This window comes from Triturus cristatus, chromosome 4_1 (assembly GCF_964204655.1).
Source record: "Triturus cristatus chromosome 4_1, aTriCri1.1, whole genome shotgun sequence".
Lineage (NCBI taxonomy): Eukaryota > Metazoa > Chordata > Amphibia > Caudata > Salamandridae > Triturus > Triturus cristatus.
Window position 1 is genome coordinate 1,012,422,515 of NC_140585.1, and position 25,280 is coordinate 1,012,447,794.

Below are 25,280 nucleotides of genomic sequence, written 5' to 3' on the forward strand. Positions count from 1 at the left end.
GGAGGGCTCATTCCATTCTCAATTTTCATGAAAACCACAATATAATGGATTTATTATCTTAATTCTTTGTATGTAAGCAAGTTTGATATGTTTAGACCTATAGTCTGACGTGAGGAAGACACCGTTGGATGCAGCTTGGACACCTCGTCACTAATGAGAAGGACACAACAGTGTTTCTACCTTACAATAAAAGACTGTACCAGCCGAAACTCAAAGCTTCTTGCTCGTGGAACATACCTGCCAATGAATGAGATATAAAAACGAGAACCTTATGCGATGTGATATTCCACTGCAGAGGCGGGACTGGAATTTTAAGGCAGAGGCCCTGGCTATGAGTGAAGGTTAAAATCCACAAATCAGAGTTAGTTCCGGTGTTGGTATTCTAAGGTATGCAATAGTTATCAGTCCCCACTGTTGATGGCATTTACCGGATTTAAAGATCTGGTAAAAGACCAAAATGTAGCGTTTGGTATGGTAAAAAACGCAAGCATTCATGTAATGTTTCATTTCTAGGGTGAAAACATGGAATAGAAGTAATTTACTGAATCTGGTGGAAATACCCCACCCTAGTCCACCACCATCAGGGCCGTAGGGTACAGAACATGCCTTAACAAAAATGGGTGTTTGGGCTAGAAGTAGGAAAACCCTTCAATAGACTCCAGCTTTCTCCCCCTTAATGATAAACTCACCAGAAGCTTATTGAGACACTCAGAAAGAGGGAGGCCAGGTGCGGCAGAAGCTGAAGAAAAATAAACATGCACAGTGATTAAAGAACATATTTTAATATATGTGGTTACCAAACAAGCAGTGTTTCCACTAGAAAAATGTGCTGCAATTAAAACATTGATAGACAATCGTCAATAACTCGTACGAAGCGATCATAGATTATTCCAGAATGACCTTTAAATATAAACAAACTATATTTCACATGGGTACCACAAACACATAATACTGTCATCGCATATGAATTGTAAGTATGGTGGATCCAAAAACAGCGGTTCAAACGTTTTTTCACCAAAAATAAAGGAAAGAAGAAATGTTTCTGAGCAACGGGGAGTGCTGCAAACAGAGGCAGTGGTGTAGCTGGGGGGTGGGGGGAGCGGGGAGGGGGCGAAGGGTAAGTTTTCTCTACCTCGTTGTCGTCTGTCTACCCTGCACACCCAAATCGCCACGGGCGGCAACCTTTCTAGCTACGCCATAGGGCCGACGGTGGCAAAGAAAAGTGCGCAAAGTGGTGAACACTGGATGTAGATTGCACCTCCCATTAAAGACTACAATTTATGTACCCACATTTAGACCAGCGCTCACTAGTACCCACGTGTGAGTACATCCGTAGAGTGCTGTGACCCTGTTGTGTGGGTAGTTAACAGACCATGGTTCGCTCACCAGTACCCACGTGTGAGTACATCCGTAGAGTGCTCTGTCCCTGTTGTATAGGTAGTTAACAGACCATGGTTCGCTCACCAGTACCCAGGTGTGAGTACATCCGTAGAGTGCTCTGACCCGGTTGTGTGGGTAGTTAACAGACCATGGTTCGCTCTCCAGTACCCAGGTGTGAGTACATCCGTAGAGTGCTCTGACCCTGTTGTGTGGGCAATTAACAGACCATGGTTCGCTCACCAGTATCCAGGTGTGAGTACATCCGTAGAGTGCTGTGACCCTGTTGTGTGGGTAGTTAACAGACCATGGTTCGCTCACCAGTACCCACGTGTGAGTACATCCGTAGAGTGCTCTGACCCTGATGTGTGGGCAATTAACAGACCATGGTTCGCTCACCAGTACCCAGGTGTGAGTACATCCGTAGAGTGCTGTGATCCTGTTGTGTGGGTAGTTAACAGACAATGGTTCGCTCACCAGTACCCACGTGTGAGTACATCCGTAGAGTGCTATGACTCTGTTGTATGTGTAGTTAACAGACCATTGTTCGCTCACCAGTACCCACGTGTGACTACATCCGTAGAGTGCTGTGATCCTGTTGTGTGGGTAGTTAACAGACCATGGTTCGCTCACCAGTACCCAGGTGTGACTACATCCGTAGAGTGCTCTGACCCTGTTGTGTGGGTAGTTAACAGACCATGGTTCGCTCACCAGTACCCAGGTGTGAGTACATCCGTATAGTGCTGTGATCCTGTTGTGTGGGTAGCTAACAGACCATGGCTCTCTCACCAGTACCCACGTGTGAGTACACCCGTAGAGTGCTGTGACCCTGTTGTGTAGGCAGTTAACAGACCATGCTTCGCTCACCAGTACCCAAGTGTGTGTGCTTCCGTAGAGTGCTGTGAGCCTGTTATGTGGGCAGTTAACAGACCATGGTTCGCTCACCAGTACCCACGTGTAAGTACATCCGTAGAGTGCTGTGACCCTGTTGTGTGGGTAGCTAACAGACAATGGCTCGCTCACCAGTACCCACGAGTGAGTACATCCATAGAGTGCTGTGACCCTGTTGTGTGGGCAGTGAAAAGGACTGTTAACATACCTATTGAAAATTGCTGGAAGGAATCGAAGAGACCCAGAATCCCTGAGAAGACACAAGTGCCGAGGAGCCCCTAACTGATGAGTGGGACCGGAGTAAAAGCCGACCTTGCAATTTACGAGACCAGGTTGCCCCATTAGAACCCACAGATTATATCACTGTCCTGAGGAAGCCATAAAGGAAGTGGAGGCTGAAACGCGAACGCGTCGACACCTTGACAAAGGAGGAGTCCACTGTATTGTGGAATAAATACATAAATTGTATTGGCATTACAAAATTAGATGAAAGACTATATCTGTGTATTGCTTATAGGACTACCCCCTGCTGTAGCACTACGCAATGTTAAGTGCACACATGTTTGATGGAATAAGTCAATAGGGAAAGGACTTTTGACTGAATTACTTTGTATATAAGTTTGTATATATGTGCTGTATTGTAAATATAAATTGTTTTGTATTCGATGTATTGACTGTACTGTGGTACACTATGTGTTTGGATGTTCACCAATAGATACTTGTGCCTGTATTATAACCATCTAATCTTGCCAGAAGAAATTGATTTTTTGCCAAGGTAATTAATAAACGCTTGTGCAGAAAGTAAATATGATCTATCCCTCTATACCATTTGTATATACACCTTAGATGTTCCCTTGCCCAGGTATAGGAGGGTCATTTGGGCAAACCCCTAAATATTTTGATTGTAGTTAACAGACCATGGTTCGCTCACCAGTACCCAGGTGTGAGTACATCCGTAGAGTGCTGTGACCCTGTTGTGTGGGTAGTTAACAGACCATGGTTCGCTCACCAGTACCCACGTGTAACTACATCCGTAGAGTGCTGTGACCCTGTTGTGTGGGCAATTAACAGACCATGGTTCGCTCACCAGCACCCAGGTGTGAGTACATCCGTATAGTGCTGTGATCCTGTTGTGTGGGTAGCTAACAGACAATGGCTCGCTCACCAGTACCCACGAGTGAGTACATCCATAGAGTGCTGTGACCCTGTTGTGTGGGCAGTTAACAGACCATGGCTCGCTCACCAGTACCCAGGTGTGAGTACATCCGTAGAGTGCTCTGACCCTGTTGTGTGGGTAGTTAACAGACCATGGTTCGCTCACCAGTACCCAGGTGTGAGTACATCCGTAGAGTGCTGTGACCCTGTTGTGTTGGCAATTAACAGACCATGGTTCGCTCACCAGTACCCAGGTGTGAGTACATCCGTAGAGTGCTGTGAGCCTGTTATGTGGGCAGTTAACAGACCATGGTTCGCTCACGAGTACCCACGTGTGAGTAGATCCGTAGAGTGCTGTGACTCTGTTGTGTGGGTAGCTAACAGACAATGGCTCGCTCACCAGTACCCACGTGTAAGTACATCCGTAGAGTGCTGTGACCCTGTTGTGTGGGTGGTTAACAGACCATGGTTCGCTCACCAGTACCCACGTGTGACTACCATCCATAGAGTGCACTGACCCTGTTGTGTGGGCAGTTAACAGACCATGGCTCGCTCACCAGTACCCAGGTGTGAGTACATCCGTACAGTGTTCTGACCCTGTTGTGTGGGCAGTTAACAGTCCATGGTTCGCTCACGAGTACCCAGGTGTGAGTACATCCATAGAGTGCTGTGACCCTGTTGTGTGGGCAATTAACAGACCATGGTTCGCTCACCAGTACTCAGGTGTGAGTACATCCGTAGAGTGCTGTGACCCTGTTATGTGGGTACTTAACAGACCATGGTTCGCTCACCAGTACCCACGTGTGAGTACATCCGTAGAGTGCTCTGTCCCTGTTGTATAGGTAGTTAACAGACCATGGTTCGCTCACCAGTACCCAGGTGTGAGTACATCCGTAGAGTGCTCTGACCCGGTTGTGTGGGTAGTTAACAGACCATGGTTCGCTCACCAGTACCCAGGTGTGAGTACATCCGTAGAGTGCTCTGACCCTGTTGTGTGGGCAATTAACAGACCATGGTTCGCTCACCAGTATCCAGGTGTGAGTACATCCGTAGAGTGCTGTGACCCTGTTGTGTGGGTAGTTAACAGACCATGGTTCGCTCACCAGTACCCACGTGTGAGTACATCCGTAGAGTGCTCTGACCCTGTTGTGTGGGCAATTAACAGACCATGGTTCGCTCACCAGTACCCAGGTGTGAGTACATCCGTAGAGTGCTGTGATCCTGTTGTGTGGGTAGTTAACAGACAATGGTTCGCTCACCAGTACCCACGTGTGAGTACATCCGTAGAGTGCTATGACTCTGTTGTATGTGTAGTTAACAGACCATTGTTCGCTCACCAGTACCCACGTGTGACTACATCCGTAGAGTGCTGTGATCCTGTTGTGTGGGTAGTTAACAGACCATGGTTCGCTCACCAGTACCCAGGTGTGACTACATCCGTAGAGTGCTCTGACCCTGTTGTGTGGGTAGTTAACAGACCATGGTTCGCTCACCAGTACCCAGGTGTGAGTACATCCGTATAGTGCTGTGATCCTGTTGTGTGGGTAGCTAACAGACCATGGCTCTCTCACCAGTACCCACGTGTGAGTACACCCGTAGAGTGCTGTGACCCTGTTGTGTAGGCAGTTAACAGACCATGCTTCGCTCACCAGTACCCAAGTGTGTGTGCTTCCGTAGAGTGCTGTGAGCCTGTTATGTGGGCAGTTAACAGACCATGGTTCGCTCACCAGTACCCACGTGTAAGTACATCCGTAGAGTGCTGTGACCCTGTTGTGTGGGTAGCTAACAGACAATGGCTCGCTCACCAGTACCCACGAGTGAGTACATCCATAGAGTGCTGTGACCCTGTTGTGTGGGCAGTGAAAAGGACTGTTAACATACCTATTGAAAATTGCTGGAAGGAATCGAAGAGACCCAGAATCCCTGAGAAGACACAAGTGCCGAGGAGCCCCTAACTGACGAGTGGGACCGGAGTAAAAGCCGACCTTGCAATTTACGAGACCAGGTTGCCCCATTAGAACCCACAGATTATATCACTGTCCTGAGGAAGCCATAAAGGAAGTGGAGGCTGAAACGCGAACGCGTCGACACCTTGACAAAGGAGGAGTCCACTGTATTGTGGAATAAATACATAAATTGTATTGGCATTACAAAATTAGATGAAAGACTATATCTGTGTATTGCTTATAGGACTACCCCCTGCTGTAGCACTACGCAATGTTAAGTGCACACATGTTTGATGGAATAAGTCAATAGGGAAAGGACTTTTGACTGAATTACTTTGTATATAAGTTTGTATATATGTGCTGTATTGTAAATATAAATTGTTTTGTATTCGATGTATTGACTGTACTGTGGTACACTATGTGTTTGGATGTTCACCAATAGATACTTGTGCCTGTATTATAACCATCTAATCTTGCCAGAAGAAATTGATTTTTTGCCAAGGTAATTAATAAACGCTTGTGCAGAAAGTAAATATGATCTATCCCTCTATACCATTTGTATATACACCTTAGATGTTCCCTTGCCCAGGTATAGGAGGGTCATTTGGGCAAACCCCTAAATATTTTGATTGTAGTTAACAGACCATGGTTCGCTCACCAGTACCCAGGTGTGAGTACATCCGTAGAGTGCTGTGACCCTGTTGTGTGGGTAGTTAACAGACCATGGTTCGCTCACCAGTACCCACGTGTAACTACATCCGTAGAGTGCTGTGACCCTGTTGTGTGGGCAATTAACAGACCATGGTTCGCTCACCAGCACCCAGGTGTGAGTACATCCGTATAGTGCTGTGATCCTGTTGTGTGGGTAGCTAACAGACAATGGCTCGCTCACCAGTACCCACGAGTGAGTACATCCATAGAGTGCTGTGACCCTGTTGTGTGGGCAGTTAACAGACCATGGCTCGCTCACCAGTACCCAGGTGTGAGTACATCCGTAGAGTGCTCTGACCCTGTTGTGTGGGTAGTTAACAGACCATGGTTCGCTCACCAGTACCCAGGTGTGAGTACATCCGTAGAGTGCTGTGACCCTGTTGTGTTGGCAATTAACAGACCATGGTTCACTCACCAGTACCCAGGTGTGAGTACATCCGTAGAGTGCTGTGAGCCTGTTATGTGGGCAGTTAACAGACCATGGTTCGCTCACGAGTACCCACGTGTGAGTAGATCCGTAGAGTGCTGTGACTCTGTTGTGTGGGTAGCTAACAGACAATGGCTCGCTCACCAGTACCCACGTGTAAGTACATCCGTAGAGTGCTGTGACCCTGTTGTGTGGGTGGTTAACAGACCATGGTTCGCTCACCAGTACCCACGTGTGACTACCATCCATAGAGTGCACTGACCCTGTTGTGTGGGCAGTTAACAGACCATGGCTCGCTCACCAGTACCCAGGTGTGAGTACATCCGTAGAGTGTTCTGACCCTGTTGTTTGGGCAGTTAACAGTCCATGGTTCGCTCACGAGTACCCAGGTGTGAGTACATCCATAGAGTGCTGTGACCCTGTTGTGTGGGCAATTAACAGACCATGGTTCGCTCACCAGTACTCAGGTGTGAGTACATCCGTAGAGTGCTGTGACCCTGTTATGTGGGTAGTTAACAGACCATGGTTCGCTCACCAGTACCCACGTGTGATTACATCCGTAGAGTGCTGTGACCGTGTTGTGTAGGCAGTTAACAGACCATGGTTCGCTCACCAGTACCCATGTGTGTGTGCATCCGTAGAGTGCTGTGACCCTGTTGTGTGGGCAGTTAACAGACCATGGCTCTCTCACTAGTACCCACCTGTGAGTACATCCATAGAGAGGTCTGACCCTGTTGTGTGGGCAGTTAACAGACCATGGTTTGCTCACCAGTACCCACGTGTGAGTACATCCGTAGATTGCTCTGACCCTGTTGTGTGGGCAGTTAACAGACCATGGTTTGCTCACCAGTACCCATGTGTGAGTACATCCGTAGAGTGCTCTGACCCTGTTGTGTGGGTAGTTAACAGACCATGGCTCTCTCACCAGTACCCACGTGTGAGTACACCCGTAGAGTGCTGTGACCCTGTTGTGTAGGCAGTTAACAGACCATGGTTCGCTCACCAGTACCCAAGTGTGTGTGCTTCCGTAGAGTGCTGTGACCCTGTTGTGTGGGGAGTTAACAGACCATGGCTCTCTCACCAGTACCCACATGTGAGTACATCCGTAGAGTGCTGTGACCCTGTTGTGTGGGTAGTTAACAGATCATGGCTCTCTCACCAGTACCCAGGTGTGAGTACATCCGTAGAGTGCTCTGACCCTGTTGTGTAGGCAGTTAACAGACCATGGCTCTCTCACCAGTACCCAGGTGTGAGTACATCCGTAGAGTGCTCTGACCCTGTTGTGTAGGCAGTTAACAGACCATGGCTCTCTCACCAGTACCCAGGTGTGAGTACATCCGTAGAGTGCTCTGACCCTGTTGTGTAGGCAGTTAACAGACCATGGCTCTCTCACCAGTACCCAGGTGTGAGTACATCCGTAGAGTGCTCTGACCCTGTTGTGTAGGCAGTTAACAGACCATGGCTCGCTCACCAGTTCCCAGGTGTGAGTACATCCGTAGAGAGCTCTAACCCTGTTGTGTGGGCAGTTAACAGACCATGGCTCGCTCACCAGTTCCCAGGTGTGAGTACATCCGTAGAGAGCTCTAACCCGGTTGTGTGGGTAGTTAACAGACCATGGTTCGCTCACCAGTACCCAGGTGTGAGTACATCCGTAGAGTGCTCTGACCCTGTTGTGTGGGCAATTAACAGACCATGGTTCGCTCACCAGTACCCAGGTGTGAGTACATCCGTAGAGTGCTGTGACCCTGTTGTGTGGGTAGTTAACAGACCATGGTTCGCTCACCAGTACCCACGTGTGACTACATCCGTAGAGTGCTGTGACCCTGTTGTGTGGGCAATTAACAGACCATGGTTCGCTCACCAGCACCCAGGTGTGAGTACATCCGTATAGTGCTGTGATCCTGTTGTGTGGGTAGCTAACAGACAATGGCTCGCTCACCAGTACCCATGAGTGAGTACATCCATAGAGTGCTGTGACCCTGTTGTGTGGGCAGTTAACAGACCATGGCTCGCTCACCAGTACCCAGGTGTGAGTACATCCGTAGAGTGCTCTGACCCTGTTGTGTGGGTAGTTAACAGACCATGGTTCGCTCACCAGTACCCAGGTGTGAGTACATCCGTAGAGTGCTGTGACCCTGTTGTGTGGGCAATTAACAGACCATGGTTCGCTCACCAGTACCCAGGTGTGAGTACATCCGTAGAGTGCTGTGAGCCTGTTATGTGGGCAGTTAACAGACCATGGTTCGCTCACCAGTACCCACGTATGAGTAGATCCGTAGAGTGCTGTGACTCTGTTGTGTGGGTAGCTAACAGACAATGGCTCGCTCACCAGTACCCACGTGTAAGTACATCCGTAGAGTGCTGTGACCCTGTTGTGTGGGTGGTTAACAGACCATGGTTCGCTCACCAGTACCCACGTGTGACTACCATCCATAGAGTGCACTGACCCTGTTGTGTGGGCAGTTAACAGACCATGGCTCGCTCACCAGTACCCAGGTGTGAGTACATCCGTAGAGTGTTCTGACCCTGTTGTGTGGGCAGTTAACAGTCCATGGTTCGCTCACGAGTACCCAGGTGTGAGTACATCCATAGAGTGCTGTGACCCTGTTGTGTGGGCAATTAACAGACCATGGTTCGCTCACCAGTACTCAGGTGTGAGTACATCCGTAGAGTGCTGTGACCCTGTTATGTGGGTAGTTAACAGACCATGGTTCGCTCACCAGTACCCACGTGTGATTACATCCGTAGAGTGCTGTGACCGTGTTGTGTAGGCAGTTAACAGACCATGGTTCGCTCACCAGTACCCATGTGTGTGTGCATCCGTAGAGTGCTGTGACCCTGTTGTGTGGGCAGTTAACAGACCATGGCTCTCTCACTAGTACCCACCTGTGAGTACATCCATAGAGAGGTCTGACCCTGTTGTGTGGGCAGTTAACAGACCATGGTTTGCTCACCAGTACCCACGTGTGAGTACATCCGTAGAGTGCTCTGACCCTGTTGTGTGGGCAGTTAACAGACCATGGTTTGCTCACCAGTACCCATGTGTGAGTACATCCGTAGAGTGCTCTGACCCTGTTGTGTGGGTAGTTAACAGACCATGGCTCTCTCACCAGTACCCACGTGTGAGTACACCCGTAGAGTGCTGTGACCCTGTTGTGTAGGCAGTTAACAGACCATGGTTCGCTCACCAGTACCCAAGTGTGTGTGCTTCCGTAGAGTGCTGTGACCCTGTTGTGTGGGGAGTTAACAGACCATGGCTCTCTCACCAGTACCCACATGTGAGTACATCCGTAGAGAGCTCTGACCCTGTTATGTGAGTAGTTAACAGACCATGGCTCTCTCACCAGTACCCAGGTGTGAGTACATCCGTAGAGTGCTCTGACCCTATTGTGTAGGCAGTTAACAGACCATGGCTCTCTCACCCGTACCCAGGTGTGAGTACATCTGTGGAGTGCTCTGACCCTGTTGTGTAGTGTTGGACCCGGCCTCGTAGGATGGCCCTCCGTGCCCCCGCACCACCGAAACCTGGTGCCTGCAGCCCTAGCACGCGGCCCAGCCGACCTTTCCCACCAGGACACCTGCGCCAACTCCGGACATCCCCGTCCATGGCCTCTCTCCTTTCGGCCACCCCGGGCCCGCGTGCCCACTCCCTGCAACAAGATGGCCGCCAGGCCCGAGCGCGACCCGGGCCTAGAGGTGCCACTCCGGCTGGAGGACATCACGCTTCCAGGGGATGAGAGAGGGAGGAGCAGTTTCTATCGCACCTCTGAACTCCCCTGGGACGATGGGTTTCGATCGGCCCTCCGGCCTCCCTGCGGGCTGGCTCCGTGCCTGCTGGGTGTCTGGGACTCCTCCCGACCCGGCCCTGAAAGGATCAAAAGACAATAGCAGGGAACCCCGACAAGCAGCCCCCAGGTGACAAGACCCCTGCCTGCGCAGACTCCGGACATCAAAGCAGGGTCGACCTATAACAAGGGGTACTCTGAGACTGTCCGGCAGATTCGACGCTGGAACAACGAGAGCCTGCTGACGTGGTCGCGGCCCCTGGAACTGAAACTCACCTGAGCCCTGCTGAGTGACTCGCGGCTCCCTGAAGATCGTAAGACCTCCGAACTTGTACCTGAGCCCTGCTGAGTGGCTCGCGGCTCCCTGAAGATCGTAAGACCTCCGAACTTGTACCTGAGCCCTGCTGAGTGACTCGCGGCTCCCTGAAGATCGTAAGACCTCCGAACTTGTACCTGAGCCCTGCTGAGTGACTCGCGGCTCCCTGAAGATCGTAAGACCTCCGAACTTGTACCTGAGCCCGCTGAGTGACTCGCGGCTCCGACAACCTCTCACGGTCCCGCCGGGCCCCGACTACGACAACGTATCCCCCAGCTCGAGGATTGTGAGCTGTGCGCCGGATACGTCCCTGCTTTGAACCGTTACCAGAGACAGTCCCGCCACCCCCTACCTTTCCGAGACTCTTGAGCCCGTGCTCACCTTGTACATATTTGCAGTGATACCTATTTGATAAAGCTTGTTCTGAGAATACCCAGTGTGGTCTCTCTGTGTCGTGTGGTGCCAGAAGTACGATCCTAGTTGCGAGATTCCTCCCCCTGGGGAATCTCCCGCCAGTGCCCGGCTACAATACTACACGGGTGGGGACTCAGGGAAGTCAGGACCCCCTTCCGGGCTCCTCTGAGGTCGCCGTCTAACATGTAGGCAGTTAACAGACCATGGTTCGCTCACCAGCACCCAGGTGTGAGTACATCCGTATAGTGCTGTGATCCTGTTGTGTGGGTAGCTAACAGACAATGGCTCGCTCACCAGTACCCACGAGTGAGTACATCCATAGAGTGCTGTGACCCTGTTGTGTGGGCAGTTAACAGACCATGGCTCGCTCACCAGTACCCAGGTGTGAGTACATCCGTAGAGTGCTCTGACCCTGTTGTGTGGGTAGTTAACAGACCATGGTTCGCTCACCAGTACCCAGGTGTGAGTACATTCGTAGAGTGCTGTGACCCTGTTGTGTGGGCAATTAACAGACCATGGTTCGCTCACCAGTACCCAGGTGTGAGTACATCCGTAGAGTGCTGTGAGCCTGTTATGTGGGCAGTTAACAGACCATGGTTCGCTCACCAGTACCCACGTGTGAGTAGATCCGTAGAGTGCTGTGACTCTGTTGTGTGGGTAGCTAACAGACAATGGCTCGCTCACCAGTACCCACGTGTAAGTACATCCGTAGAGTGCTGTGACCCTGTTGTGTGGGTGGTTAACAGACCATGGTTCGCTCACCAGTACCCACGTGTGACTACCATCCATAGAGTGCACTGACCCTGTTGTGTGGGCAGTTAACAGACCATGGCTCGCTCACCAGTACCCAGGTGTGAGTACATCCGTAGAGTGTTCTGACCCTGTTGTGTGGGCAGTTAACAGTCCATGGTTCGCTCACGAGTACCCAGGTGTGAGTACATCCATAGAGTGCTGTGACCCTGTTGTGTGGGCAATTAACAGACCATGGTTCGCTCACCAGTACTCAGGTGTGAGTACATCCGTAGAGTGCTGTGACCCTGTTATGTGGGTAGTTAACAGACCATGGTTCGCTCACCAGTACCCACGTGTGATTACATCCGTAGAGTGCTGTGACCGTGTTGTGTAGGCAGTTAACAGACCATGGTTCGCTCACCAGTACCCATGTGTGTGTGCATCCGTAGAGTGCTGTGACCCTGTTGTGTGGGCAGTTAACAGACCATGGCTCTCTCACTAGTACCCACCTGTGAGTACATCCATAGAGAGGTCTGACCCTGTTGTGTGGGCAGTTAACAGACCATGGTTTGCTCACCAGTACCCACGTGTGAGTACATCCGTAGAGTGCTCTGACCCTGTTGTTTGGGCAGTTAACAGACCATGTTTTGCTCACCAGTACCCATGTGTGAGTACATCCGTAGAGTGCTCTGACCCTGTTGTGTGGGTAGTTAACAGACCATGGCTCTCTCACCAGTACCCACGTGTGAGTACACCCGTAGAGTGCTGTGACCCTGTTGTGTAGGCAGTTAACAGACCATGGCTCTCTCACCAGTACCCACATGTGAGTACATCCGTAGAGTGCTGTGACCCTGTTGTGTGGGTAGTTAACAGATCATGGCTCTCTCACCAGTACCCAGGTGTGAGTACATCCATAGAGTGCTCTGACCCTGTTGTGTAGGCAGTTAACAGACCATGGCTCTCTCACCAGTACCCAGGTGTGAGTACATCCGTAGAGTGCTCTGACCCTGTTGTGTAGGCAGTTAACAGACCATGGCTCTCTCACCAGTACCCAGGTGTGAGTACATCCGTAGAGTGCTCTGACCCTGTTGTGTAGGCAGTTAACAGACCATGGCTCGCTCACCAGTTCCCAGGTGTGAGTACATCCGTAGAGAGCTCTAACCCTGTTGTGTGGGCAGTTAACAGACCATGGCTCGCTCACCAGTTCCCAGGTGTGAGTACATCCGTAGAGAGCTCTAACCCGGTTGTGTGGGTAGTTAACAGACCATGGTTCGCTCACCAGTACCCAGGTGTGAGTACATCCGTAGAGTGCTCTGACCCTGTTGTGTGGGCAATTAACAGACCATGGTTTGCTCACCAGTACCCAGGTGTGAGTACATCCGTAGAGTGCTGTGACCCTGTTGTGTGGGTAGTTAACAGACCATGGTTCGCTCACCAGTACCCACGTGTGACTACATCCGTAGAGTGCTGTGACCCTGTTGTGTGGGCAATTAACAGACCATGGTTCGCTCACCAGCACCCAGGTGTGAGTACATCCGTATAGTGCTGTGATCCTGTTGTGTGGGTAGCTAACAGACAATGGCTCGCTCACCAGTACCCACGAGTGAGTACATCCATAGAGTGCTGTGACCCTGTTGTGTGGGCAGTTAACAGACCATGGCTCGCTCACCAGTACCCAGGTGTGAGTACATCCGTAGAGTGCTCTGACCCTGTTGTGTGGGTAGTTCACAGACCATGGTTCGCTCACCAGTACCCAGGTGTGAGTACATCCGTAGAGTGCTGTGACCCTGTTGTGTGGGCAATTTACAGACCATGGTTCGCTCACCAGTACCCAGGTGTGAGTACATCCGTAGAGTGCTGTGAGCCTGTTATGTGGGCAGTTAACAGACCATGGTTCGCTCACCAGTACCCACGTGTGAGTAGATCCGTAGAGTGCTGTGACTCTGTTGTGTGGGTAGCTAACAGACAATGGCTCGCTCACCAGTACCCACGTGTAAGTACATCCGTAGAGTGCTGTGACCCTGTTGTGTGGGTGGTTAACAGACCATGGTTCGCTCACCAGTACCCACGTGTGACTACCATCCATAGAGTGCACTGACCCTGTTGTGTGGGCAGTTAACAGACCATGGCTCGCTCACCAGTACCCAGGTGTGAGTACATCCGTAGAGTGTTCTGACCCTGTTGTGTGGGCAGTTAACAGTCCATGGTTCGCTCACGAGTACCCAGGTGTGAGTACATCCATAAAGTGCTGTGACCCTGTTGTGTGGGCAATTAACAGACCATGGTTCGCTCACCAGTACCCACGTGTGACTACCATCCATAGAGTGCACTGACCCTGTTGTGTGGGCAGTTAACAGACCATGGCTCGCTCACCAGTACCCAGGTGTGAGTACATCCGTAGAGTGTTCTGACCCTGTTGTGTGGGCAGTTAACAGTCCATGGTTCGCTCACGAGTACCCAGGTGTGAGTACATCCATAGAGTGCTGTGACCCTGTTGTGTGGGCAATTAACAGACCATGGTTCGCTCACCAGTACTCAGGTGTGAGTACATCCGTAGAGTGCTGTGACCCTGTTATGTGGGTAGTTAACAGACCATGGTTCGCTCACCAGTACCCACGTGTGATTACATCCGTAGAGTGCTGTGACCGTGTTGTGTAGGCAGTTAACAGACCATGGTTCGCTCACCAGTACCCATGTGTGTGTGCATCCGTAGAGTGCTGTGACCCTGTTGTGTGGGCAGTTAACAGACCATGGCTCTCTCACTAGTACCCACCTGTGAGTACATCCATAGAGAGGTCTGACCCTGTTGTGTGGGCAGTTAACAGACCATGGTTTGCTCACCAGTACCCACGTGTGAGTACATCCGTAGAGTGCTCTGACCCTGTTGTGTGGGCAGTTAACAGACCATGGTTTGCTCACCAGTACCCATGTGTGAGTACATCCGTAGAGTGCTCTGACCCTGTTGTGTGGGTAGTTAACAGACCATGGCTCTCCCACCAGTACCCACGTGTGAGTACACCCGTAGAGTGCTGTGACCCTGTTGTGTAGGCAGTTAACAGACCATGGTTCGCTCACCAGTACCCACGTGTGACTACATCCGTAGAGTGCTGTGACCCTGTTGTGTGGGCAATTAACAGACCATGGTTCGCTCACCAGCACCCAGGTGTGAGTACATCCGTATAGTGCTGTGATCCTGTTGTGTGGGTAGCTAACAGACAATGGCTCGCTCACCAGTACCCACGAGTGAGTACATCCATAGAGTGCTGTGACCCTGTTGTGTGGGCAGTTAACAGACCATGGCTCGCTCACCAGTACCCAGGTGTGAGTACATCCGTAGAGTGCTCTGACCCTGTTGTGTGGGTAGTTAACAGACCATGGTTCGCTCACCAGTACCCAGGTGTGAGTACATCCGTAGAGTGCTGTGACCCTGTTGTGTGGGCAATTAACAGACCATGGTTCGCTCACCAGTACCCAGGTGTGAGTACATCCGTAGAGTGCTGTGAGCCTGTTATGTGGGCAGTTAACAGACCATGGTTCGCTCACCAGTACCCACGTGTGAGTAGATCCGTAGAGTGCTGTGACTCTGTTGTGTGGGTAGCTAACAGACAATGGCTCGCTCACCAGTACCCACGTGTAAGTACATCCGTAGAGTGCTGTGACCCTGTTGTGTGGGTGGTTAACAGACCATGGTTCGCTCACCAGTACCCACGTGTGACTACCATCCATAGAGTGCACTGACCCTGTTGTGTGGGCAGTTAACAGACCATGGCTCGCTCACCAGTACCCAGGTGTGAGTACATCCGTAGAGTGTTCTGACCCTGTTGTGTGGGCAGTTAACAGTCCATGGTTCGCTCACGAGTACCCAGGTGTGAGTACATCCATAGAGTGCTGTGACCCTGTTGTGTGGGCAATTAACAGACCATGGTTCGCTCACCAGTACCCACGTGTGACTACCATCCATAGAGTGCACTGACCCTGTTGTGTGGGCAGTTAACAGACCATGGCTCGCTCACCAGTACCCAGGTGTGAGTACATCCGTAGAGTGTTCTGACCCTTTTGTGTGGGCAGTTAACAGTCCATGGTTCGCTCACGAGTACCCAGGTGTGAGTACATCCATAGAGTGCTGTGACCCTGTTGTGTGGGCAATTAACAGACCATGGTTCGCTCACCAGTACTCAGGTGTGAGTACATCCGTAGAGTGCTGTGACCCTGTTATGTGGGTAGTTAACAGACCATGGTTCGCTCACCAGTACCCACGTGTGATTACATCCGTAGAGTGCTGTGACCGTGTTGTGTAGGCAGTTAACAGACCATGGTTCGCTCACCAGTACCCATGTGTGTGTGCATCTGTAGAGTGCTGTGACCCTGTTGTGTGGGCAGTTAACAGACCATGGCTCTCTCACTAGTACCCACCTGTGAGTACATCCATAGAGAGGTCTGACCCTGTTGTGTGGGCAGTTAACAGACCATGGTTTGCTCACCAGTACCCACGTGTGAGTACATCCGTAGAGTGCTCTGACCCTGTTGTGTGGGCAGTTAACAGACCATGGTTTGCTCACCAGTACCCATGTGTGAGTACATCCGTAGAGTGCTCTGACCCTGTTGTGTGGGTAGTTAACAGACCATGGCTCTCCCACCAGTACCCACGTGTGAGTACACCCGTAGAGTGCTGTGACCCTGTTGTGTAGGCAGTTAACAGACCATGGTTCGCTCACCAGTACCCAAGTGTGTGTGCTTCCGTAGAGTGCTGTGACCCTGTTGTGTGGGGAGTTAACAGACCATGGCTCTCTCACCAGTACCCACATGTGAGTACATCCGTAGAGAGCTCTGACCCTGTTATGTGAGTAGTTAACAGACCGTGGCTCTCTCACCAGTACCCAGGTGTGAGTACATCCGTAGAGTGCTCTGACCCTATTGTGTAGGCAGTTAACAGACCATGGCTCTCTCACCCGTACCCAGGTGTGAGTACATCTGTGGAGTGCTCTGACCCTGTTGTGTAGGCAGTTAACAGACCATGGCTCTCTCACCAGTACCCAGGTGTGAGTACATCCGTAGAGAGCTCTGACCCCGTTTTGTGGGCAGTTAACAGACCATGGTTCTCTCACCAGTACCCAGGTGTGAGTACATCCGTAGAGTGCTGTGACCCTGTTGTGTGGGTAGTTAACAGATCATGGCTCTCTCACCAGTACCCAGGTGTGAGTACATCCGTAGAGTGCTCTGACCCTGTTGTGTAGGCAGTTAACAGACCATGGCTCTCTCACCAGTACCCAGGTGTGAGTACATCCGTAGAGTGCTCTGACCCTGTTGTGGAGGCAGTTAACAGACCATGGCTCTCTCACCAGTACCCAGGTGTGAGTACATCCGTAGAGTGCTCTGACCCTGTTGTGTAGGCAGTTAACAGACCATGGCTCTCTCACCAGTACCCAGGTGTGAGTACATCCGTAGAGTGCTCTGACCCTGTTGTGTAGGCAGTTAACAGACCATGGCTCGCTCACCAGTTTCCAGGTGTGAGTACATCCGTAGAGAGCTCTAACCCTGTTGTGTGGGCAGTTAACAGACCATGGCTCGCTCACCAGTTCCCAGGTGTGAGTACATCCGTAGAGAGCTCTAACCCTGTTGTGTGGGCAGTTAACAGACCATGGTTTGCTTCCAAAGACCACTCACCACTCAACGGATTGCCTCGTGAGGCACTTACAGTGCACAATATCCAGTAATGGATAGTCCACAAGTCAGCATGTGAGTGGAAATTTACTCACTCGTGGAGGCAGGACAGATATGCACATTTTTAAACCGGGTTGACCTCCCATTTTACTCTATTGACCTTTCTCAAAAGCCTTTCATACTGGATGGATGTGTTGACAGGTTTATCTGGGGCTCACTCCCTCTGATAGCAGTGGGAAAGCAAAAGAGAACTTTGTTTTTTTCCAGCATATACATGTGGTGCACAACTAAAACTAAGTCATGTTACTAACCATTTCAACTTCTGGTCTGACATGTAATGCTTGCGCTGAGCCATGTGAATGGGGTGGAAGATTTCAGAACATTAACCTACAATTGTGTTCTTCTTATTCTTTGTCCCAAGAAGACTCATCTGTGGCAGGAAGCTAACTTGACTTGCTACACCTGCAGAGAGACCATGGCTTCAAAGATCATATCTGTACTGATGTCCTTCAGAAACATCCATGCATGAACCTTAATGGATATATTCATAGTTTTGCTGGAGTCAAGTTGACAAAAACTAGCCATTGAGGTTAAATTAAGGTGTCCCCTATGTGAGTTACATTTCGAACCTTGATGCGAGGTACCAGTGGTACCAGTTCAGCGATTAAAAACTTTATGATCATATCTAAGGGCTTCAAACTCACTCAATGTCTAAAACACTCTGTTATCATATGAGGCAGTCTAAGCACACAGCCCCGTATTGCTCGGCCACTCACTCTTGAACGTCATCCTCTGGCATGTGCTGCCTTGGACACTCTTTCTCGAGAGTGTCTCCCTTGGATTTGTCTCCCAACACAGTGTTTGCTGCAGCTGAGGTGCCCGGAGACGGCCCCACACAAGAATGTGGAAAGTGTGTGGTTATTTGAGTAATACAGTTATGCAACAGGTACAGTAACCGGGCACAGACTAAGTATGTGGGTCAGAAAGAAACTGAACCCCCTCTCTTCAAGCAACACAATTCCCCCACACCGTAGGAATACACCCATTACACGTCTCTATCCATGGACTTGAATCCTACCCCTAGGCTCTCGCCCTTTGCTCCACACTCTTGTTTCCTGGCTAGGTTCCTTCTATACAAATGCTCCCATTCGGAGGCCGTGTCTTACAAAACGCGACGAGATGTCAAAGTACATGAACATGCGCGAGCACAAAGATATTATAAACACGTTATGATATACTCTGGAGCTCCTCAGGGGTGAAGCAGGTATACTCACCGACAGCGATGCCGAGGGCCACGAGCAGGAAGACGGCTGAGGACTTCATGGCTGCGAGAGGCTTCTCTCAAGACGTCAGCTGCAGGCCCCGTTCGAGTGCTGATGGACCCCTCCCTGGAGGTCACCTTCATTTATACCCGAAGAGACCTCTCGACTCCGCCGCCAGTGCCAAGCCACACCAGGAATGTCCTTCTCCACTTAGTTCTTGGCACACAGATTGCGAAACGCTCATTTAAGTGTTTTCTTTCTTCAAACCTCTCCGTTTGACATAAAGTAGTGATTGGCATCTCTTTGTTTGATATTCCCTTTCAAATAAATGTGGGCACAGGGACGTGTGCGTTTCAACTGGCACTGTACTATTAAAAAATCATTTGAATTCTTCCTTTTAATGTTTTAATGCTGTTCCACAATCATGTCTTCACAAAGATGAAAGGAACGTCAGCTGATGAAAGGGTATTAATTACTCCTTAAGAAAAATGCAGTCATTTTGCATAAACTATGTTACTGACTGAGGCGCAGTGTATTATGCCTGCTGTGCTTACAGCATATTAGTACGAGATGAATTATACCAACATCTTCTTGGGGTAACAGGTGGTTGGACTCCGTTTTGCTGGTCTAGAAGCTTTGGGCACTTTGCCACTGCTGTTCAGTGCCAAAGTGCCAGTACTCACTTTGTAAATTGTTGTTATGGATTGGGGTTTCCATAATTGGCTTTTTGAATTACTAGCTAGTCCCTAGCACAGCACACAGCGCTTGTAAATCAAATGCTGCTGGTGGACTGCAGCACTGATTGTGCCACTCACATAAGCAGACTGTAAATGTAACTCTGGTCTGCCGTTGCAGAGCCTGTGTGCAGTCTGGTGCTGCATATCGACCTGACAAGTGCACCCACTTGCCAGGCCCTAACCTTCCCTTTTCTTACATGTCAGTCACCCCTAAGCTAGGCCCAAGGTATCCCTGTGGGCGGGGTGCAGTGTATGTGAGAGGTTTACTCAAAAAACAAAGGACAGCTGGGTTTAGAACGCTGAAGGAGCACCAATAGGGAAAGTAATACCAACAATATTTTAACACAAATATCTAAAATGTGTGCAGGTTCTGAAAACACCCTCTGTCCAGAGGTGCTACTTTGAATAGGAAACAAACAGTTTTTTGCTAAATCAGAACAGCACCACCCTTCTTTGTAACATTTCTTAAATGTCCGTAATATTCTCATCAAAAAGTAGTTGATGCAAGAGAGGCCACTTAATGCAATTGGTGATTGACAATTTTCTTTTATTTTCCCAAAAATCCTCCAGCCAACGCGTTTCGCCCAACACTGCTAGGACTTATCAGGGCAAACAAATGATCTGTGCGACAGGTGTCAACAATAATAATGCCAATCCAATATAACATAATCAAAAATCTCCAAACAATTGGTAATTCTCAGCTGTTCCACTTGTCACCATGTTGAGAATAGTCAATGATGACAATATCAATTAAACGTGGGTGGTTTCCTTCCAATCCCGGAAATGAAGGGGTCATCCAGTATGATAGCCAGACAAACGATGAAATGGATCAAAAAACCATGTTACTGTGGTCTTTTGATGGACATGTTAGTGGGTATTCCCCACCCCACAACGAGAGAATCCTATGTGAGGACTCCTCTTTCCCTCAACTGGTACTCCCGAAAACCAAGCTTAGTATGCCTGAACTCAGAATGTTAAAATGCATCTTTTAGTGAGGGTGATTTTTACGTTCTGTGTTTGAAAATACCACTTTAAGAAAGTAAGTATTTTCTTGCTTAGCCATCCGGTGTGCCTCTGCTAGGTTGGTGTATTGCATGTCTGGCTTTTGGATGACAGGGGCTGGGGAGAAGCAGTGGCTCTAGAGAGCCTGATGAGTCAGAGCTGGGCTGAATAGACCTGGGCTGCATTTAGAGTAGGGGAGGGAGATTTCCTTTGACCTGAATGGGCTTGGTCTGCCTTCCACAATGCTGGCTCCACCTCCTGCCAGGAAGCTGTACCAGAGAGGACGGAACCGGATTTGACCAAGCAGGAGACTTTTCTGCCACCAGAGAACAAAGGAATTTGTAGTATAAAATATTGGGGCCCAGACCCCAAAACTTTTCTGGGATCAAGAGGAACCTTTGCTAAGGAGAAGAGCCGGAGAAGCTCAGGAGGACTACTGCCTCTGTGCTGTTTGCTGTCTGGGGTTGGCCTGCAGTGGCTACTTGCTGCCAAGGAAAGCAAAAAAGGACTTTGCTGTTTGCTGTGTCCCCTGCTTGAAAGAAGATCTCCAAGAGCTTGAATTGAGCTTGCCTCCTGTTCTGAAGTCTCAGGGATACAAAGACTTCACCCCCAGCTTCCCCGAGCTTCCTTGCTGGGAGTTCTGACCTGCAAAGAGGTGCTGTTGTAATTGGCCCTTTTTGCAGGGTCATCCCTGACATTTTGCCTTCCTCCTATTCTTTTTTCTGACCTGATATTGGTGCTTTTAGGACTCTGGGCACTTTAGCACTGGTGTCCAGTGTAAAGTGTGTGTGCTCTCTGTGGTAAACATGGTAAGATTGGTCTACACCTGTTTGGCGTATTTAATTTACCTGTCAGTCCCTTGTAAAGTGGTATCTCAGATACCCAGGGCCCTTAAATTAAATGCTACTGGTGGGCTTGCAGCGCTGCTTGCGCCACCCCCAAAAGTAGCCTTTCAACCTGCCCCAGGCCTTTGCCTTTGCATGGCCTGTGTGCGCAGTTTACTGCCACTGTGACGTGGCACTCTGCTGAGGTCCCTGTGAGCTGGCCTGCCTGGGCCCAGCTCTGCCCCTGATGACCCTGGACTACGTGTCCTGAGGACCGCACTCGGCGCAAAGAGGGCACTCCCAAGACCGGAGAAGACAAGAGGAATGCCCCAGGGATCTTGAGGCCTGCAGCTCTGTGCTGCAGAAGCATTCCCAGGGAATCCCGGCATAGGATTTCCCCCCTGTGCTGCAGGAAAGTGGAGCAGGGGCCTATCCCACATTTCCGTGACCCAAGAAGCCACCAACGCGAACTGGAAGTCACGCGAGGAGCGCCTGACCCGGGGCATGACAGAGAGTAAAGGGCCGTGGCAGCAAGAGGAAGCCAGGTGATGACTGCCTGGTTGTGGGCGTGGCCCACACTCTGCGGGGAGAACGGCACAAAGCCGGAGATCCAGGCAGGAGCCTACCCCACGCTGGTAAACGCCTGAGCAAGAAGGAGTCTTCGCTCCAGATACATGGGCGTGCCCGGCCGGAAGAAGCGCGGCCGAAGAGGAAGTCAGGCAACGTCAGCCTGTTTAAGGGCGAGGCTCTCGTGTGATAGAGTAGAGCCCCGCGGGTGGTGACGACGATCGAAGCAGGCCGAAGGAGGATGGGAGCCTCGTGGTCTCCCTGCCAAAGTTCTGCAGTGTCCCAGAGGGAGGCTAAGACGGCCCCGATGAGTGAGGCCTGTGCCGGACTTTGCAAGTGCCTATCAGAGGCTACTAGACGGAGCGGGGAGCTCCGACAAGCCGTAAGTTGGCCAGACCGCAGCCGGAGGAGACGAGCCCCAGAGGTGACCGAGTGGTTGCACCAGGAGGAGCCCCGTGAACGGGGCTCCTTGGGCACTGTTGGTGCCAGTGCCAATTCCTTTTTGGGCCCACTCTAGAAGCCCCCGGTGAGGGGTACTGAGGAGGCACGTGGATGCCGCTCGAGGAGCACAGCTGCACCGCCAAAGAGTGGGCAGCTGCAATGACGGGGCACCTTGTTTTAGAGTCCCAGAGTGGAACTTGAGAGGCACTGTGGTGCCAAGGCTGATTTTCCCAGCTGCACTGCGAGAGCTCGGACAGCGGCAACGACGGGGGAATTCCTATTTTGATAACAAGGAAGGGGTGAGATGCACCCCCCGCCCTCCTATGCATCACATACATTTCTCTGCTGCATTGGCAGCCGGAGGGCCTGGTGGAAGGCCCTATGATTGTCGAGCTCTCACTTTTGGGGCAGAGGGCATGTGGGGACAGCCCAGATGGGCCACCAGAGGAAGGCCAGTGGGCCTGGGAGCACCTGAGATGCTGGGAGGGCGCAAGGCCCCGAGAGTGTGCATTATGTGTTTATGCCTGAGGTGATGTATACACCTAGGGAGTGTTACCATGGTACACTTCTAAATGTGATTTATGCCTAATCAGCATATGCATACTATGTTCTGCTAAGTACAGTATTTTACCAGTAGTCACTGGTTGTGTCATTACTTACCTGTTCTAATGGTTCTGACAGTGGCCCGATTGGCCCTGTCATGCATATAATCCCCTGTGAAGTATTGCCTAATGCCAGGTGGCACAGTTTATATGTGTGATTATGATCTAATGTGTTTATGAGTAATACAAAGACTATTTTTACATAACCTTGTGTGGAGTTTCTTTTATAGTGTGCCTAGTGTGTCACCGCTGTGTGTGCGTGTGTAGCGCAAACGCTTTACACATTGCCACTGGGATAAGCCTGACTGCTCGTGCCAAGCTACCCAGGGGGTGAGTAGGGGTTATCTTCAGCATGTAACTCCATTGTCCTGACTAGAGTGGTGGTTTCTGCCTGGCTTATGTGCATGCCCTAACCTACCAGAAATCCCATTTATAACAGGTGACTGTTATATCCTACTTAATTGAATAACATGTAGTCCAGCCCTGCTGCCACTAGCTGCTCAGCCAGAGCGTGAGATGGTCCTAGAATGTTGGTGTGCCTGTGATGCATGGAATGCCTGGGTGTCTGAGTGGATGAGTGTTGGCAGTTGAAGATGGGCTGAGCAGCTAGGGAGGCTGCTCCTGGTGGGGCTGGTACCACACTAGGCTGGCTGGAGTAGAGATAGATGTAACCAGAACTGGAGACTGAATAAAGATGGCTTAAGAATACCTCCTGGCTCCAGGTGTCTTTCTACAGAGATCATAACATTTATTTTGGCGACGAGCGGACTTGAACCCTAGAGACTCTTGGTGAACCTCTGAAACAAAGGAACTATAAAGGAAATAAAGGAGAAAATAAGAGATCCTACAAGTAACTACATCTACAAAGAAAGAATTCCCAGGAAAGCCAGCGCCAGCCCCACCAGTGTCCTCACCAACGGACAGCCCCAAAGAGCAGTGTCCTCATCAAAGGACACTACAGCCTGGGAATACTACAGCCACATAAAGGATTACAGTGAGTTGGTGGAGTAGTTGCACTACAGCCACATCTGGTGTTCCAGCCACGTTGTTACCTTCAAAAAGGTTTGGAGAGTTGGATGAGTAGCTTCTCTACAGCCAGTTGTTGGTGTTCCAGCCACAGCACTCTACAGAGTCTAAAGTGTTTTTAAGATAAAGGCACAATTTGTGATTCCTCGTCAATAAGAGGTCAGAAAAACAGCGTTAGTGCACAGATGGAGAATATTTGGTGCTTTGGGACATTTGCAGCATGTTGGAATCTGAAGCAATGTTAGTACCTACTAGCGCTACACTGCTGTGGTGTGGTATCACAAGAATTGGGCATAGATAATTCATGGAATGCTCCATTAAGGACTTATGACCATTGTGAGAGTCATGGATTTTCAATGAAAGTGACTACATTTTTTTTTGTTAAATGTACTACTGTGCAGCAGATTGTTTGGAGAGACAAGGGACCGACCTGCTTCAAGTCTGTCAGCCTCTCGATGTCTGCTATAGAGGCAAGGTGCCAGCTCTATGTCTTCGGGCACTCTGTGGCATCTACACATTAGCTCCTGTCTACATTGGAATAGATATCCCCACTCGGGCACTTGTTCTCGCTAGCACAGGGGCAGCTGTGTACATTTTTTTGAGAACGAAGCTCTTATTGTTTACGAGTTTGTTTGGAGGCCAATTGTGAGGTGACGTTCCCTGCCAAAATGTTTTTTTCATGCTCAAGTAAGTCAATTTTATAATATTTTGACTCACAGCCCCTCGACGTTTGGCAGTTCAACTGCCTTCTTGTGATTTGAAAATGAAGGCACACGCTGTCTCCAGCCCGCGCGCAGTCTTACCTTCACCCATGATGCCTCCGTGGATCTTTGTGACGCCGGGGACAAGTTCCCCGTGTTATGCTGCTTGCTTCCATGCCCTGTATGCTCAGACGTCCTGTTAGCCATTCGGCTCTGCGTCTGAAAACGTGCCACCATCTTGTGGCTGGCGGCCGCTATTGCTTTCCAATTTGGTGGTTCCTGTATGCTGCAGATTGGCTGTCCACTCAGCTTCCATTTGCCAACCACGGTGTTCGTGTTTCATTCAATCATCAATCCTCTGAGTTCTTTCTGGAATGCCGTTTATCTTCGCAATGCTGCGTGTGAGTGCATTAAAAGATTGTTTGCACGGAAAGCTTTCTTCATTTCTCTTCACAGCTGAGCGGCGCGCAGAAAAGGAAATAATTACACTGATCAGCTGAGCAGCATTTGGACACAAGTTTGTGGCGCTCTGAGAAGGTAATTGATTATCATCTCATCTGTGCAGCATTTCTTCGGAAGGTTCTGTTTTTACAATTTCAAAGCTGAATGGATTCTTCCTTTTAAATAACAGGTTGTATTTCTAATCTACTTAGTGACATTTTCAGCGGTAACTTCACGTCTCAGCTACTATTGTATTTGAACT

The 25,280-nt window shown here is 50.1% G+C and overlaps 1 protein-coding gene across 1 annotated transcript in view; it reads right to left on the bottom strand.

The window, feature by feature from the left end:
- The window catches only part of LOC146855977 (ranaspumin-like), a 56,500-nt gene extending 37,695 nt beyond the window's left edge, over positions 1-18,805 (bottom strand). Inside the window, exons 1-2 of the mRNA XM_085653928.1 lie at positions 18,690-18,805; positions 690-739 (exon numbers count right to left, since the gene is read on the bottom strand). Of these exons, the coding sequence (XP_085510054.1) occupies positions 690-739; positions 18,690-18,738 (99 nt within the window). The 5' untranslated portion in view covers positions 18,739-18,805. The remainder of the gene's footprint in view (positions 1-689; positions 740-18,689) is intronic.
- Positions 18,806-25,280: the final 6,475 nt, after the last annotated feature.